Raw genomic sequence first — 17,148 nt, 5'->3', positions numbered from 1 at the left:
CAATTTAGTTTCTATAATTTTATTTTCAATAATTTAGTCCTACTTTTCATATTTGAAAACCAAGTCCAATTGTTGGCATTGTTTTTTTTTTAATTTGTTAATGTCACATTTTAAATAGAAAAATACTCACTTAAAAGTCATGTAACTAAAAATGACGTAATGAACTTGAATTTAAATATATATATATATATTTAATATATGTAAAAACGATGTAAAATATAAATTTATAAATATAAAATAAACTTAATTAAATAATGAAAAGATAAGAAAATCTTAAACGTATGTTTGTTTCATTGAAAACAACCTTTATGAAATATTTTTAAGAAATTAGTTAAATAACAAAAATATTTTACACAAATTCATCCAAACACCAAAAATATTAATTTTTATAGGAAAGTAAGTCACTTTCTAGAAATTATTTTTCAAAATCATTTTGAGTGAAACAAATAGACCTTAACTTGAATTTTTTTCACTTAATTCAACTCGATTCAATCGAATATTAACCCTATATTCAATTAAATTTTTTATTTTTATAATTCAACTGAATAATTGAACCGATATATCATTGAATCCAATTTTTAAATCATTGTAGACAATACATTTTGTGGAGAAGCGGAAAAAATCTATGCAATAGTCTTTGATTGTATTTATTGTATTTATGTTTTACATCATCATCTCAAACCCGCAAATTGATTAGTATTCCCTAGTAGCAAGGCTCCTTGGTGAATAAAACAGCAGCGCTTGCATTAGCAAGCCATGGCGATAGTGCTCCCGGACAACCATGCTACTTTTTCAAGTTAAATTTTACAATTTGAATAGTATTTTTAAATAAAAAATTTAAAATATTTTTAACAATTTAAAATAATTTTAAATTTTAAAATATTTATAAAAATAAAAAATAATTTTAAAATTTATAAAAATAAAAAATCTGAAGAATATATACAAAATTTAAAAAAAATTCCAAAATAATAATTATAAGTACCTAAACAACTAAATTACAATTTCAAATTTGTCATATTAAAATATCTTATTTTATATTTTATATATTATAACAAAATTTTATTTTATCATGCTTAATTTTTGATTTAATACAAATAATTTAAATCGATTTAACTGGACTCAGCTTTCCATATATAGCATGTGACACACAATTACACGAACATTTCACTCTCTTTGTAACCTCTGTAGCTAACATCCATACAAGTTGGAAGTTTTCTTCAACTTTCACAGTCCAATTACAATTTATTAAATGTTTATTCCCACAAAAAAATGTTGGAACAAGCAAGTACTTCACATTTACGTAATAGAAGAAACTATTTTAATTATGACAATGACTGGTATGTTTTTACATAATGATCCCAGCACCCCATTGCATTTTCTCAGAAAATTAAGTCTACATAATATCCCCACCCTACAATTCAACTATAAATACAGGTAGGGGACCACTTATTTCACTTAAAAGACAAATTACGGATGGCACACAATTTGCCATTTGTCTTTAGAAGTTAACAACTTCCTATCAACTAGTATCACTAAGCTCCCGTCCCTTCGTATCATAGGGGAAGAGTTGGATACAAACTATCGAAACAACTATAGCGACCAAAAATAGCGCTACAGCTGCTGTTTGATGACATTCATTCACCAATCCCACTGCAACAAGAGGACATACCATACCACCAATTCTTCCTATAGCACTTGCAACTCCCGCCCCTGTTGTCCGCACCGAGGTTGGATATAACTACACAAAACCAATTTTCATATATTGACAACAACAGCTTTAGTGGTATGACAAATACAGACTCACTGAAATTTATATAAATATTAAGTAGGCTTACCTCAGGGGAATATATGGAGGCAACTGTAAAGGTTCCCATGGCATTCATACGAGCTCCAAATAATAAGCAAGTAGTTAACACAGCAGGCTGCTGGATTAGCAGTGGTGAAAGGAAAATAAATGCTAAGCCGAACATAATTGCCATTGACTGCTTGCGGCCAACCCTATCAACCAATATTGCTGACAGAAGAAGCCCAGGTAGCTCTGCAGCATAAACGAAGTTTTTTTTTTTTTTTAGAGAAAAAAAAGGGAAGAGCATAAAGAAGGAAGTGAGAATGAGACATAATACCTGCCATACTGGTGATGAATGCATTTAGGTAGAGACCATCATCCTGGGGATTTATATTGCTTTGTAGAGATGGGAAACATGTACTTTGTCCACTACTTAGCTTAGAGGTAAGCAATATGATACCATAATATGAAAATGAATCTCCAAAGAATAGTACCCATAGGAGCAGCGTTGTTCTAATTAATTTTGGAGAGAAAAGCATAAAAAATGATGAGAAGCCTGATTTTGATTGTGTGGTAGTTTTACTGAGTGAGGGAAGTAATGGGGCAGTATTTTCTGATGGAGAAGACTCTTCATCCTTGTCATTTGATCTACCAGAAAGTAGGACACCAGGAGGAAGCTTTGTTTGGTTCACTGAAGCTATCTTCTCCAGAATTCGAAGTGCATCACTTGTGTTACCTTTCATGCATAGGTATCTCGGAGACTCGGGTGCAACACCATACAAAATAAGCAAAGCAAAAGATGGCACAGCCGAAAATGCAAGTACCCACCTCCAGTTTAACCTGGGCATGACAATCTGCAATAGAAAGGACACGAATTCAATCCAACACACTGAAGATATAATTTGTGTCAACAATTCTTCTCATTACATGAATAAGAAAATTCACATTTCTCATATGTCCATAGCTCCTTGAACGTAAACTCAAACTTAACAGTGAAGTTTGATCAGCTAGCCACAAGACTTTTAAGTTCAATATCCAAGAAATTTTCAATTCTCAGATAAGTTCCATATTCTATGAATATAAAATCCATATCTTTCAAACGTCCTTAGCTCCTTGAATGTAAATTTCAAACTTAACAGTTAAGTTTGAGCAGCTAGCCAGCAACACTTAAGTTCAATATCCAAGAAATTTTCAATTCTCAGATAAGTTTCTATGTTTACAGAGCTGATGAGGTATTATGATAGTAAATAATACTTTAGCATCTAAAAGTACTGGACCAAGTAAACAAAGAGGAAAGGAATTTACCAAATTAACCAAAGAGATGAGTGCCTCTTACTTTCAGTTAAGAAGCCTTTGTCTGCAAAATCTAAAGAGAGGACAAGGTAAAGAATGTAATCTTTGCCAAGACACAACCCTTCTAAGACAAAGAACAATCCATTATGAGAGATCTCTTGCACAGAGATGGGCTCGCTTGCCCTTGAACATCCTGTTTCTTGATAACAAATTCTTCTGATAACTAATAATAATTGTTTTCATTAATTTTTGGTGGCTAGATAGCACATGCCACCAGAATTGCAACTTTGTAGTTAGGTAGTTGAAAATATAGGTTAAGTATAGGAAAATAGGAGAAAATCAAGAGACATATTATGCCACCACCATGGGTCAAAGAAAATAAAAAAGTGTCATGCATGGCACCTTTTCTGGTTCACAAAGGCAGAGCCTAACCAGGTATGAAATTAGGCCAAAAGTTAAAAAGGAAGAAAAAAGAACAGGAAAGTCGCTGTGCGGAAACTAAACCATTCAGAGCTGAGAAGAAATAATTTCAAAAGGTAAGCTACAAACATTTTTTCTCAAAGCATGTTGGACGGAAAGTAATGTCTTGGGCAAGGTGCTTATCTCTTGAATGTCATAACTGGAAAACCTTAAAACCAGCACTTATGTCTCAACAGTTAAAAGATGTTATGAGATTGTAAGTTGATATTAATCAAGATTAAATAGTTCTTGAATGGCTAAAAGGTTCGAGTTTAAACATTTTCTCCGATTGTAAGCAGAGCTGAACTGTCCTTTGTTTTCTTTTCCCGGTTATTTGAAGGACACAAAGCAGTCAAAAACCAAAAGGAAGCTTATGTTAGGATTGCTTTTTATGTGCTTGATTATGGTGCTGCAAAGTACTTTACTTAATTTGGACCATAATTTAGTGTCTAGGTTTGTGGCTGCACATCTTGGCAGCACTGTTAGTTGATGAAGAGAAAAGAAGTTAACATCTAAGGCCTATATTTTCATGTCCCTTTTCTTGTACTTGTTTCAGTTTAAAAATATGTCGATTTCGAGCTCTGAGCCTCCATAAGGAAAAGAGAAAAAATCAAAAATCTGTAGTTTTAGGTGCAGGGAGAAGAGGCTATGGTAAAGATAGCCTTAAATTGTGATATAGGAAATATACATACCCATGCAAGAGCAGCCTCAAAAATTGATCCAAATGTCCAGAAAGTAGAAAACACTACCATCCACATGCCTCTATTAGAAGCTGGAATAAACTCTAGAAACCAGGATAAGAATACAGATGAGCCACCAAGGCCAAAACCAACCAAACCTCGAAGAACAACAAGCGTTAAATAGTTTGGAGAGAATGTGCTCAGTAATCCAGCTCCAAAAGTTACCATAGATATAGTAAGAAAACCTTTCCTGATAGAAGCAAAATTAAAAAATAACAGTTCAGAAGACTAAACTACAAACCAAAAGTCAATCCACAACCATGCCTTGTCAAAAGAAATTCAAACTAGATCTGAAGGGCATAATTAAGAAGGAACGATTTACGATCAGCATAGACTGCTTAATTTACTAAAAAAAGCAATAATAAAAGAAAAAAAAGGAAAGGAATGAACATGCCTCCTCCCGTAGTTATCTGATAAAAGGCCCCATGTATTGGCTCCGAGAAGCATCCCAGCAAAAACGATGGTACTTAAAAGGCTCTCCTGACCAGAGGAAAGTTGCCACTCAGACTTAACAGCTTGTCCTATAAAGGAAAGAATCATAATCTCCATGGCTTCAGCAAACCAACCAAGACCAGCGTATCCAAGAACAAAGCCCTGGAATTTCCCAAACCCCACAGTTTCAAGGGCTTCATCCAACGTATATAAACCAGCCGCTTTATAATCCATCTAAACAAATCAACAAATCAAGCAGTTATAAGCAATGAAACAGGATTCAAACACTCATCTGCTACCAATAGCAGTAACAAGTCAAAGTTAGTAGTTCTAACTTGTCCGTGGAATTGCTGTTTGCCAGTTCCGATATCTGAAAATACAGCCTCGAAGAAATTTGCTTGTAAAAGCAGAGAAGAGAGATATGAAGTAGTGGATTGCTTGTTGTTTAAATCTACTACACAATCACCACCACCACTTAAAAGGCCTTCTTGTACGATGAGAGTAATTAATAATTATAAAAACGATAAATGAAATAAAGGGGACGTGGGACAGGTGGACGGCTGCGTCTAATCAGAGTTTTGTCACTTACGAAACCGTTTCAGTCTGCAAAATCAAATTTAGGGACACGAAGGGGCGCGTGGAAAACATTAGGCAATCATGGGAGTAGAAAAGAGACGTTTGGTCAGTGCTACGTGGCTTCTCTAGGCTGGTTGGAAATATTAGAGGTCGGAAATCACGGATTTTATTTGGATGGTTATCAAGTCATTTTCATCCCAACAAAACTTGGGTTTTCTTTTCTCCCTTTTTTTTAAATATCATCAGAGTTCCTACATGACACCTGTTTTTCCCTTATTTTTCACTTTTTCGCTCTCAATGATTTTGTTTAGTTTTCCCTCATTTTGATTTTTTTTTTTAATTTTATCATTATCCATTTCAATTATTTTTATTTATGTTTCAATTATTATTAACGTCCGAGTTAACAGTAGTCATTAATATCTAAAACGCCAAAGGGAGAATGTCAATTACATAATTCTTGCATTACCAACCAACCAAAACCATGATCCAAGCAATAAAAAGGTTTCTTCTACTATTTTTCAATCTCTGCACTAGTTAGACAATTCAAAAGTTATTACAACATAAAAAGTTCTGGGTGGTTAAATATATCTTAAGAGAGACTAAGTGTTTTGCTGATAGGATTGTCAATATGATTTCTGCCAATGCGTTGGAAGTTATATTAATAGTAAAATCATATTTTATCTTCTCTATTTAAAAATAAATAAATTAATTTATACACATTAAATTAAAAAGAAAATTAATTTTTGTTAAAAAACTAATTCACATACTAAAAATGAAATACACATATGACATGCAATGTATAAGTGTTTAATCTTTATAATTTTAACCGTAAAAATAGATATATTTTTAAATAAAAAAGATTAAATTATATTTTTATCTTATTAATTTACCCAGGATAAAACATAATTTTACTCTTACTATAACAACCCATACGAATAGGAGGACAAATAAAGAATAAACATCAAGAAATTGAAGCCACCCGCCTGAACATCATCAAACTACACATATATCTCTCTACTTCAACCTTGCGAATTGAGGAATATGTGTCAAACAACACTTCAACATCATTATCACCAATATATCGCCTCTCTTTGTTAGCTCCGATTTTCTTTTAACTTTTTACAATCACTCATCCAATTTTATTTTCTTTCTAAACAAGTAAATTCAAATATGACATTAATTTTAGTATCACAAAAAATTCCTCTCTTCTAATAAATAAATAACCATAAAAACTCATGCATGCCTATTCACAATAACTACTCCATTCAACAGGTATTTGACATAACGACAAACTACAATAATACTCACTCAACTATTTAGTCTATTTTATTTTGGGCACTCAACCATTAATTTTTTTTTTTTTTAGTCGCTGAATTTTCTGAAATTTGATTTTTTTTTCACCTTGGCATTAATTTAGTAACAAAAAATTAAGGTGAGCTCTTTTTATTATCCTAATAATCAATTTAGTCTTCTAATGTTTAGACATTCTATCAATTTGATCCTATATCTAAAAAAATTTAACAAATTTAACCAATTGTTGCATGCTGCATCGAGCAAGAAGGATAAAGAATGCAATGAGAATTAGGTGAATGTGTCACAGGACTAGGCCTTCCGTCTTGCAATCCATGCGGCCTTAGGCAAAATTTTCACTTAAAATGCATCTAAGTCAGTCTAGCTTTCGAAATATGAGAATTCTCTCGAAAATTCTCTAAGGCAGCAAAAAATATAGTAGAAGCGACGAAAAGTAAAAAGAGCAAAAAGAGAGTTGAAAAACCACAAGAAAACAATACACTCTAAGTGTTTAAGTAAATACTTTCAATATATTCTTAACTTAAGAATAACTAAATACAATGGGATGATATAAATGAAGGGGAAGACCTTTATTTATAGTTAAGTTCCCCAAAATCAATGGCCAAGCTTAGATCCTATATACAATTGAGAGTCTTAAAAGATTTAAACTCTATCATTTAATCAAAATAAAAACAAATGTCAGCATGAAAGTAAAATTCTCAATTTGAACAATGTGATAGAAACCAACATCTCCTAAGTGATGAATGATTCTATCCTTCGGCCATTCTATTTTCAAATTATTGTGACATCGAGCCACTATTGAGTACTCTAATGTTGTTCCATTTTGAGCAACATGTCTTTCTTTCGATCTCAATAAGAAGGCATCCATTAGTGTATGCTTTGGAATTTGAATATAAAAAAGATTGGGTTTTCAGTGTAGTAAAAAATGCAAAGGATGAATGTTCGGGTTTTTTATGACTAATAAACAAACGAGATGGACTATTTATAGGTTTTAGGAATAGGGTTCTATTAAGGTTTTTAGTAGGACCTCGACACCGATAAATAGTGAGGTTAATTTAAATTTTCAGATTTTTTCCTTCTCAAAAATTCATTTATAGAGTAGGACTTATGTTTTTAAATATTTTCTATAATCTTAACACTAGTGGGTGTTGAGATCTATTTAAATATTATCTATATATAAACAAATACAAATTAGAGTTTTAAAAATTTAATGATTCCATAAATAAAGTTAAAAACTTAGTGACATTAGACATATAATGGAACTCCAGAAACAACGTTTTTTGGAAAATGACTTTCCTACAAACTTATTTTGGTAAATATTTTATTATTATTCAAATATAAGAAAACCTAAAGAGTAATTTAGATTCTGTAAAAATACAAATTTGACTTCTTTTTTTCGATAAAATGCTCAGCTATTTCAACCAAAAATTAACTTTAACTAATGTGGACTGTGGATCCCGAGTTTCAAATAGGAAATTCAACCATGGCTTACAAACTTGATCCTCAAATATTAAACTATTCTATAAGAAAAAATTTATCGAAAAATGTAAGAAAAAGTAAATTTTCAGAAGGTTAATTAAAACAAATATTTTTAAAGAAAAAGCATCAACTTATTATTAAATTAAGTTACAAATTCATAAAATTAAAATTTATTAAGATTAATTTGTGGAATCATTATCTTTTTTCTCAAAAGATAAAAATACTAAATATAAGAAAACAACTATAGATATTTAGAATAATCTTATTATAGATTCTGCTTTTATATATATATATACCTATAATCCTCCTCAAAGACACTTAAATCCATATCCTCCTATAATATTCATGTTAATCGAGGTAAGATTCAATCGGCATAATAAATTATATTTTTGTTTGTTATTCTTGTTTTTATACTGTTACAATAAAAAGTAAAATACATTAATTAGAATTTTGGAAATATTAAAATTTATGAAATTAATGTCTCAAAAATAAAATGAATATTCGGTTTGAATATATGAAATCTTTATCTTTGTTAGTAACTTGAATTTTAATAACAAAATAATCATAATATTTGTATTAAAATTAAAATAAATTTAAATAATGAATATTCTTTGTATTAATTAATACCAAGTGATGTTCAAATCGATATATATATATATATATATATATATATATAAATCCGTAAAGGAATAGACTGAAAAGTGTTCATATTTAAACTTTTTATTATACAATGATTGTATTGGGTATAAATTATCTTAAGTTGTATTATGTCTACTATGCTTAAATTTCGATTTACTTTTTATTCTTTTTATTTTACTTAATTTTCTCCTCTATTATTATAATATCATTAATTAGTCTAAATAATTAGGACTTTTAATGATTTCGTAATTAACATGATTTTTTTAAAAAAGCACTTATTAATATTAAAATAAAACTTATTTTTAAAATAATGTTTTTAATAAAATTTATGTTAATATTTTAATCTAAATAATCAAAATTATTAATTATTTTAACTAATCAATATAATTATAAAATTATAATAAAATTATAAAAATTAAATATGAATTTTAGAACTAATAAAATGACCAAAACTTAAACATCATCTTGACCTAATAAAATGACCAAAACTTAAACATCATCTTTTTCTTATCTATTTCCTATATATAAAAGTAGTGTTGATGTTGTTGTCCTTCTTCCACATGTCCACCTTTCTGGCAATTTAAAAATAGTGAAATTTTAATTTGGTCCCTTTATTATGCCTAAATTTTATATTTAATCTTTATACATTAATTTCTAATATAATTTAGTCTCTAAATTTTATAATGTTATTAATTAATTCAAATATTAAATATCGATAATTTTTTATTAAAATATTACATGATTATATATAATTTTAACTGCCCAAAAGTCTTAGAGAATGACATCTGCGTTGTGTTACTTTGTTTTATTTATTTTATAAGACAAAGGTCAAAATTTAATTTTGGTCCCTAGACTATACTGAAATTCTTGATTGAATTTATATATTTTAATTTTTACATAATTTAACCCTCTACTTTTATAATGACATTAGTTAGTCTAAATAGTTACTATTGTTAGCTATTTTATTCAAAATGTTGGTTTTAACTTTTCTTGAGAACATTATTCCCACAATTTTATATTATTATGACGAATTTGAATGAGTGTTCTTTTTTTTAATTTCAAAATGTGACACTAGATAATTTAATAAAAGAATTTTAATAGTAATAATAATTAGACCAAAATTTTCAAATTCAAAAACTAGAGAAACTAAATTCTTAAAAGGCTTAATATAACATTTAGTACTTGAACTTGACATTTTTTTCTAATTTGATGCTTAAACTTCTTTTTGGCCCAATTTGGTATTTGAACTTGACACTTTTTCTTAATTTGGTACCTAAATTTTTTTTTGGCCCAATTTAGTAACTGAACTTGATTTTTTTTCCTAATTTGGTACTTAAGCTTTTTTAAGTTCAATTGGGTACCTTAATTTATTAAATGTTATATAAATTAGGCAAAACACTAACGGTGTTAAAAAAATTATGCTATAAAAATATTATTAGTATTAGAGGAAATTCATGTTAAAAATAGGTATTAAGCTATGCTTAACAATTAATATTAAATAAGAAAAAGATTCTATAAATCCTAAATTAAAAGAAATTCATTATTTTCAATTAATAAAAAATTAATTAATTAGTTAAATTAAAAGTAATTGAACATATAAAATGCAAAAAAATCAAATCATTTGCCACATGTCGATCATACATTGATTATTTTTGCTACCTCATAAAAAATAACATTGTTAGTATATTGGAGTAATTTGTAAAATGTTTGAAAAATACCAAATTGGACAAAAAAAGATTAGGCATCAAATTAAGAAAAAGAGTCAAGTTTAGATACCAAATTGGATCCCAAAAAAGTTTAAGTACCAACTTAAGAAAATGTGTCTAGTTTAAGTACCTAAATTTAAATTCATTATAATATCATTTTTTTAATTTCAAAATTCACACCAACCACTTTAACAAAAAAAAATATCAGTGTTAAAAATTGGACCTAAATTTTGAAATCTAAAAAGTAGAGGGACTATATTTCTAAAAATTAAAGTATATGAGCTAAATTTTAACTTTGTTAAAGAGTATAGGGACCTATGTCACATTTTAACCATTAAAATTTAAATTGACAATGTTAAAAGATTAGTTTTGATATCTAACTTTAAAGTTGTTTCTATAGGCATGATGATTTTTTTGGCTATCCAACTTTATAAAAAAAAAAAGTTATTTTAACTCTTTATTCTATTTTTCTATCACTTTTAACCTTTGAACTTGTATTTTTTGTCAAATAACCTTAACATGGATGGAAAAATTAATGTTCATTAACTTTGTTGACATTGTATACCCGTGGATTGCAACGTAGATAATATGTCAATATTTAATTAATTTTAAAAATATTTTTATACTTTTTAAAATCATTTTAATGATATTTAATTTTTAAAAATAATTATTATTTTTTGAATTTTAAAATTTTAATAAATTAATTAAATATTGATGTGACATTCACATGACAATTAATGTGTATATCATGTTAATAAATCAGTTTTAGATAATTTAATAAAAAATATAAATTTAAAAACTAAAAGGATAAATATTTATAAAATTGGAGATTATGTTTTCTTTTTCTTTTATCTAATCTCATAGATGAATACAGTCCATAAGAGGAGGCAGGTACAACTATTTATCTGAAGAATTACAAAAGGGTGTTATCAACTGTACATATAAAAATCATTACCATAAACAATTATAAATTAAAAATTTAAAATGTAAATTTAGGGTTACTTAAATATTGGGGAACCATTGGAAAATACGGTCTAAAGAAGTCATTTGACTCCTCTAAGGATATAACTTATAAGCTTTAAACTCCTATATTTTAAGTTTTAGCTTAGATGTAAACATTTGACTTGTTATCATTGAATTTTCTTTCCAATACATCGCGCTCTTTCTTCCTATCATATCCTATATATATATATATATATATATAATAAGCACCGTGGACCCCAATTTGCATTATTTATTGTTGGAGTGATTTACTTAAATATCATCTCCAGTCTAAATATAATTAATTTTAGACTATAAAATGGATTAAGATACCAATAATTATATAAAAAAATTCAACAATTTAAGTTCTTAATAAAGAATTTATTATTAATAAATGAAATGAAATATATTGGAATCATCTTCAAAATAACACCATTTTAACCTACATATGGGAAATAATTTGAAATTAATAAATGTAATGAAATAAATTACACAATTTTACAAGAATTGACCATACTACAAATAAATAAAGTATAAATGTTAAAATATGATTTAAGTTTTTTGTAAATTTAGAATTTAGTTTTTTTTACTTTAGTCTTTTTATTTTCATTTTTCAAAATTTGGTCTAATTGTTAATATTATTAAAATTCTTTTGTTAAATTTATTGGTATGTCATTTTAAAATTTTTTCTTAAAAAGCACTCACTTAATAGTCATGTAATAATAAAATTAACATTATAATGAATCTAAATTTAACACTTGGTTTGCTTTTTTAAATAAAAAAGTATCCAAAGAAACTGGACATATTTTAACCAAAGGAAATATGAATTAAATGCATTGTAATGAATTCATGAGTTTTACTCTATAAATTAATAAAATTTGCATTAAGATTTTCAAACAATTAGGAGATTAAGCTATAAATTAGGAATCAATATAAATATTAAAGTTACTTTTAGAATCAATTTTAAATGGAAACTAACTTTATTATAATTGGTTATTAAACTTTAAAATAATATAATAATATTTTAAAAGTGTTAATATTTTATATATTTTTAAATTAATATACTCTTCCAAAGTTCAAAATTTTTACAAAACTTTAAAAAATTTATTTAATAAGATATATGTAATAAATCTATACTGTTCAAAATCTTTTTATAATATGTTACAATTTCTTGTTGGAGATTGATTTGGGGAAGCCATGATCGATCTTTTCTGCCAATATCTCTTTTGGTCCGCAAGTCCAATCTTTAAACACTTGGAGAGACTGGCTTAATGAGGGAATCTGTGAGTTGATTGCTTGAAACTGATCCAAGTTGGAGTATGGTTGGGTGGAGGAATGCGCAACTGTGCATTGCTTCTTACAGCTCCAAGTAACAGGAGCTTTGCGGAGATAAATGATATTGGATGTTGAATCCTCTTTGTTTGAAGATTTTGCAATGAAAACCCCTTTTTTTGAGCATGCCTGTGATGCATGGTGACCTCACTTGCAAACTGCGATAACTTGGTGGTGGTGGTAAAGGCATTATGTGGGCCAAGTATGAGACAAGTGTTGCAGGTTACCCACAACTTGTTGGTAGAACTTAATCCTCGATGAAGGGATGCTCTGGCAGCTATTGGCGCTGTTGTAACCCTATTTTGTTCTAGTCATGTTGGAATCAAGCTCGAATTATATTTAGACTTTATAAAGTATTATTATTATTAAAATTATTATTTTATTATTTTATTAATATTTATTAAAAAAGAGAATAATGAAAACTGTGATGAAAAAAAAAAAGAAAAAAAATTGGTGATGGCATAGGCCCACCATGTGCGATTTGCCGCACAAAAGCCAAAATTGGTTTAGAGGGCTATACGAAAGAAAAAAGAAAATTGATGTGGGGATGGTTTTTCATTTTTGAGAGTTGAGAAACTCATGATGGGACGAACGGTAATAAATATTGGCTTGAGCAGCCATTACGGGGGACGGTGGTAAAACAGGAGAGTAGTGAAAGCCATAGAAAATCTAGAGGAGAATTACACAAAAAGCAAAAGGCATAGGCACAATCATGGAATAGAAACGGGGAGACTTGAGGAATCGATGCACGGTTAGAGAAGTAAAGAAGCAAAAAAGGAAGAAGGATAGATTAAAAGCATTTGACTAGTATTTATATTTTTAGGGTTGCCATTTATTTCGTGTACTCATTTTGCCTACATGGTCATGAGCATTTAGAGGTGCTAAGTCTTGTATTCCTTCACATTAACATTCATGGTTTATTGTACTTATTGAAATATGTCATTTATCTTGAGGAGGGTGTTTCTTTGAGAGAAATTTCCGAAGTGTCGTCTATTAGATAGTTGACCTGATCCCCCAACAACTAAATGTATTGTCTTCGTATTGGGTTTTATCTCTAGCTTCCACGAAAAGCAGTGTACAATTCACGAAAGGGATGCCTTGATTGGTGAAGATAAGTACTTGCAATACTAGAGAAATGTATAGTATAGGGTGCATGAATAATAATGGAAGTACTTAAGTGTAAGGCGACTCGAACCACCAATCAAAGCTTAAAGGCAACATGTTTGCAAATATGGTACCACTTGAACCAAAGTGGTACATTGGTTACAAGTAAGGGCCCTATAAGCCTCAAATTGGTGGTTCGAATCGTCTCGTGCTTAGGTACTTTTATTATTATTCACACATCCCATATTGACACATTCCCTGAGCCTTACAGGTACCACCAATTGAGGTATGCCCCTTCGTGAAATTTACACGAAGAGAGAGATATAATAAGATACTCAATAATTATTCATCATTAAAGAATATTATTTTAAGAATAAAATAATTACATGTGAATTTTAATGGGTGTTGCAAGGAATTTTTAGTTTAAAATAAATAAATTTTATTTATAACAAAATTGATTTTATAATTTCTTTTAAATATCAAATTTAAAGTCATTATTTTGAAATAGAATATAATACTTGAATAAATGGTACCGTTTTTGTTAACAGGCATCGTGAAGATTAGTTCAACTCCAAAATTTAAATTTTGTTTCGCAAATCAAAAATGATTTTTAACAAATATTAAATTGATTTTAAAATTTTACTAAAAGATTACATTTAAAACAAAAAAAAATGGTGACAAGTTTATATTTATTAAAATCCGTGAAATCGTGATGACAAGTGTTGTGATGGGATGACCATCACTCATCTCAACGTGATCATGTAAATAAAAAACACATGCTGATTTCAGGACAGAAGTATATCGGTAGACATGCAAATCATTTCAAGCCCACATTAGCAAGGCTTTTAATAGAAAAATGGGTACCAATTTGATGAACCATATGCTCCGAATGTTTGATGTAAGAGTAAGATCATCTATGTAGACGATAATGTGATAAATGATACCGTCTGGAGTTGTTTGAGATTGTAGAGGGCACAAAGCCAACCAGGAGGTTGCTCAATGAAACCTGGGAAGGCATTTAATCATTCAGTTCGAGTTGGCAAAGAGTAAGAAAGAGACAGGCAAGTCATTATGTGCAGAGAATGTATCAAGGTCATTGATGTTGGAGTGCTGCTCATAGCCCTCCACATGTCTTGTCGGACATTATGTTTGGAGATCAAGTCATGCTTTGCTACGTCTCTTGAGTTGGGCCGTCAAGTGGTGTTCTGCTATTGGCTGCTAGTTTCATCAAAATTTTGACCAACTTAATCACGTCCTCATTCATAATTTTTTAGTCAATTTTTTTTATAGTTGTCTAGATGTAAATGTATTTGGAGACCATATTGTCCAAGTCCATTCTTGATGTGAAATTAATAGTAGTTGTCTAAGTCCATTTTAATGTGAAATTTATACTTTTATTAGTAATTTATATTAGTAGGGTTTCCCCAGTGATATTATTTTGGCTAAATTATAAAGTAAAAACTTAAAGATTATATAATATGCTCTAAATTTTGGTACTTTTCAGATATTTGGAATTTAATTTTTATATTTTTATTTTCAAGAATTTAATTTTTTACTTTTTAAATTTAATAATTCAAGTCTAGTTGTTACTATTAAAATTCTTTTGTCAAATTCATTGGTTTGATATTTTAAAATTAAAAAAAAACTCACTTGGTAGCCAAGTGACAAAAAATAACATTGTAATGAATAAAAATTTAATAAAAATTTTAATGATGTTAACAATTTTAAAATTAAAAACAAATTTAATAATTACATGCTAGCAGTAGATTAAGAATTAACTTCCTACAAAGGCTAATTTGTATCAGTGCAGAATTGGGGCAGATCAGATGTGTCCACGCTATGGTAATGGCCCAAAGACAATTCATGATGTCTGTCGAGATTGCTCCGGTGTACTGGAGGTTTGGCACAGGTTAGCCTAAGGATACACCCATTCAATGGATTGGTTAGTTATTTGCTCATAATGGGAGACAAGTGCTCTAGAAGGCCCCTATTGATCCATGGGTCCGTGTCAACTTTGATGCGGGTTTCTTCGACCATTTGCGGGCTGCAAGTGCAAGAGTGGTGAGTAGAAATCACGAGGGGCTGTTGTTAGTGTCGATTTGCTTTTGGCAAGAGCACATACCTTGTCCATTATCTGCGAAAGCCTTAGCTTATGTGCGAGCTATCAAATTTGCCTGAGATTTGGGTTTTCGGTTGGTTGAGATAGCAGGTGACTCCGCGGTGCTTATCTCTAAGCTAAAGAGTGAGTGGATGATATTGATCGTTCGGTCGTGAGTGCAATTGTTTGGGATGAAAAACAACTTGTGTTTGGTTTTGAATTTTAAAGCTCTGTTTGTTTTAGTGAAAATAATTTTTAGAAAATAATTTTTGGAAAATAATTTTTTTTTGAAAAAATTAATATTTTTTAATATTTGGATGAATCTGTGTAAAATATTTTCTGTTATTTGGTAGATTTCTTAAAAATATTTCATAAAAGTTGTTTTCAATTAGACAAACATACATTTCAGATTTTCTTATTTTTATTGTTTAATTGAATTTATTTTTATCTATAATTTTATATTTTATATTGTTTTTGCATATATTAAAAATATTATGTTAAATTTAGATTCATTACAATGTCATTTTTTAATTACACGACTACTAAGTGAATATTTTTTATTTAAAAAATGTGACATCAACAAAATTGACAAAAAAAATTAACGATGTCAACAATTGGATTTCAAATTTGAAAAGTAAAGGGACTAAATTCTTGAAAATAAAAGTATAAAACTAAATTATAAATCATGAAGTATACATAGACTTATGACATATTTTAACCTTTATACTACAAAACATTTATTATTAATATATTTATAATTGTAATACATATTTATTATTAAAATATTAATATTGAATATTTTCAATAATATTGAATATTTTAATAATATGTGAGTAATATTATTTAAAATTATTATTTTAAAATTTATTATTAAAATAAAATTGAAATATTAAATAATTTATTAAAACAATAACTTATATTTATTATATTAATAATTTATTATATGAATAAATATAAATAATTAAATATGTATGTTAATAATATTGAAAAATATAATATTTCAAATATTTTAAAAATAAAAATAAAATTTATTATCAATATATAAGCTTGATTTAAGTTAATTTTATATAAAATAAAATTATCTATAGATGAGCTCTTTTCCGGAAAATCACTTACACTTTTCAAAATCGTAAGTCATTTTACAGGAAAAAGGGCTTATTTTACCTTGACCTATAAGTCATTTTCCGTTGACCAAACTATTTTCTGTGAAAC

General features: G+C 28.5%; 1 protein-coding gene and 1 long non-coding RNA gene across 2 annotated transcripts; both read right to left on the bottom strand.

The window, feature by feature from the left end:
• Positions 1 to 1,211: 1,211 nt before the first annotated feature.
• On the bottom strand, positions 1,212 to 5,279 carry LOC108463999 (organic cation/carnitine transporter 7-like). Its single transcript, XM_017764045.2, has 6 exons — positions 5,046 to 5,279; positions 4,673 to 4,944; positions 4,231 to 4,468; positions 2,124 to 2,640; positions 1,836 to 2,038; positions 1,212 to 1,738 (listed from the first exon to the last, which is right to left on the bottom strand). The coding sequence occupies exons 2-6, from the start codon at positions 4,942 to 4,944 to the stop codon at positions 1,520 to 1,522; spliced, it is 1,449 nt and encodes a 482-aa protein (XP_017619534.1). The 5' UTR covers positions 5,046 to 5,279; the 3' UTR covers positions 1,212 to 1,519.
• Positions 5,280 to 15,515: 10,236 nt separating this feature from the next.
• LOC128279464 (uncharacterized) lies at positions 15,516 to 16,141 on the bottom strand. Its single transcript, XR_008269650.1, has 2 exons — positions 15,961 to 16,141; positions 15,516 to 15,882 (listed from the first exon to the last, which is right to left on the bottom strand). It is a non-coding gene; the product is annotated as an uncharacterized LOC128279464 (long non-coding RNA).
• Between the last annotated feature and the right edge of the window lie 1,007 nt (positions 16,142 to 17,148).

This window comes from Gossypium arboreum, chromosome 8 (assembly GCF_025698485.1).
Source record: "Gossypium arboreum isolate Shixiya-1 chromosome 8, ASM2569848v2, whole genome shotgun sequence".
Lineage (NCBI taxonomy): Eukaryota > Viridiplantae > Streptophyta > Magnoliopsida > Malvales > Malvaceae > Gossypium > Gossypium arboreum.
The sequence above is the reverse complement of the archived record's forward strand: the minus strand, read 5'-3'. Positions and strand labels throughout refer to the sequence as shown.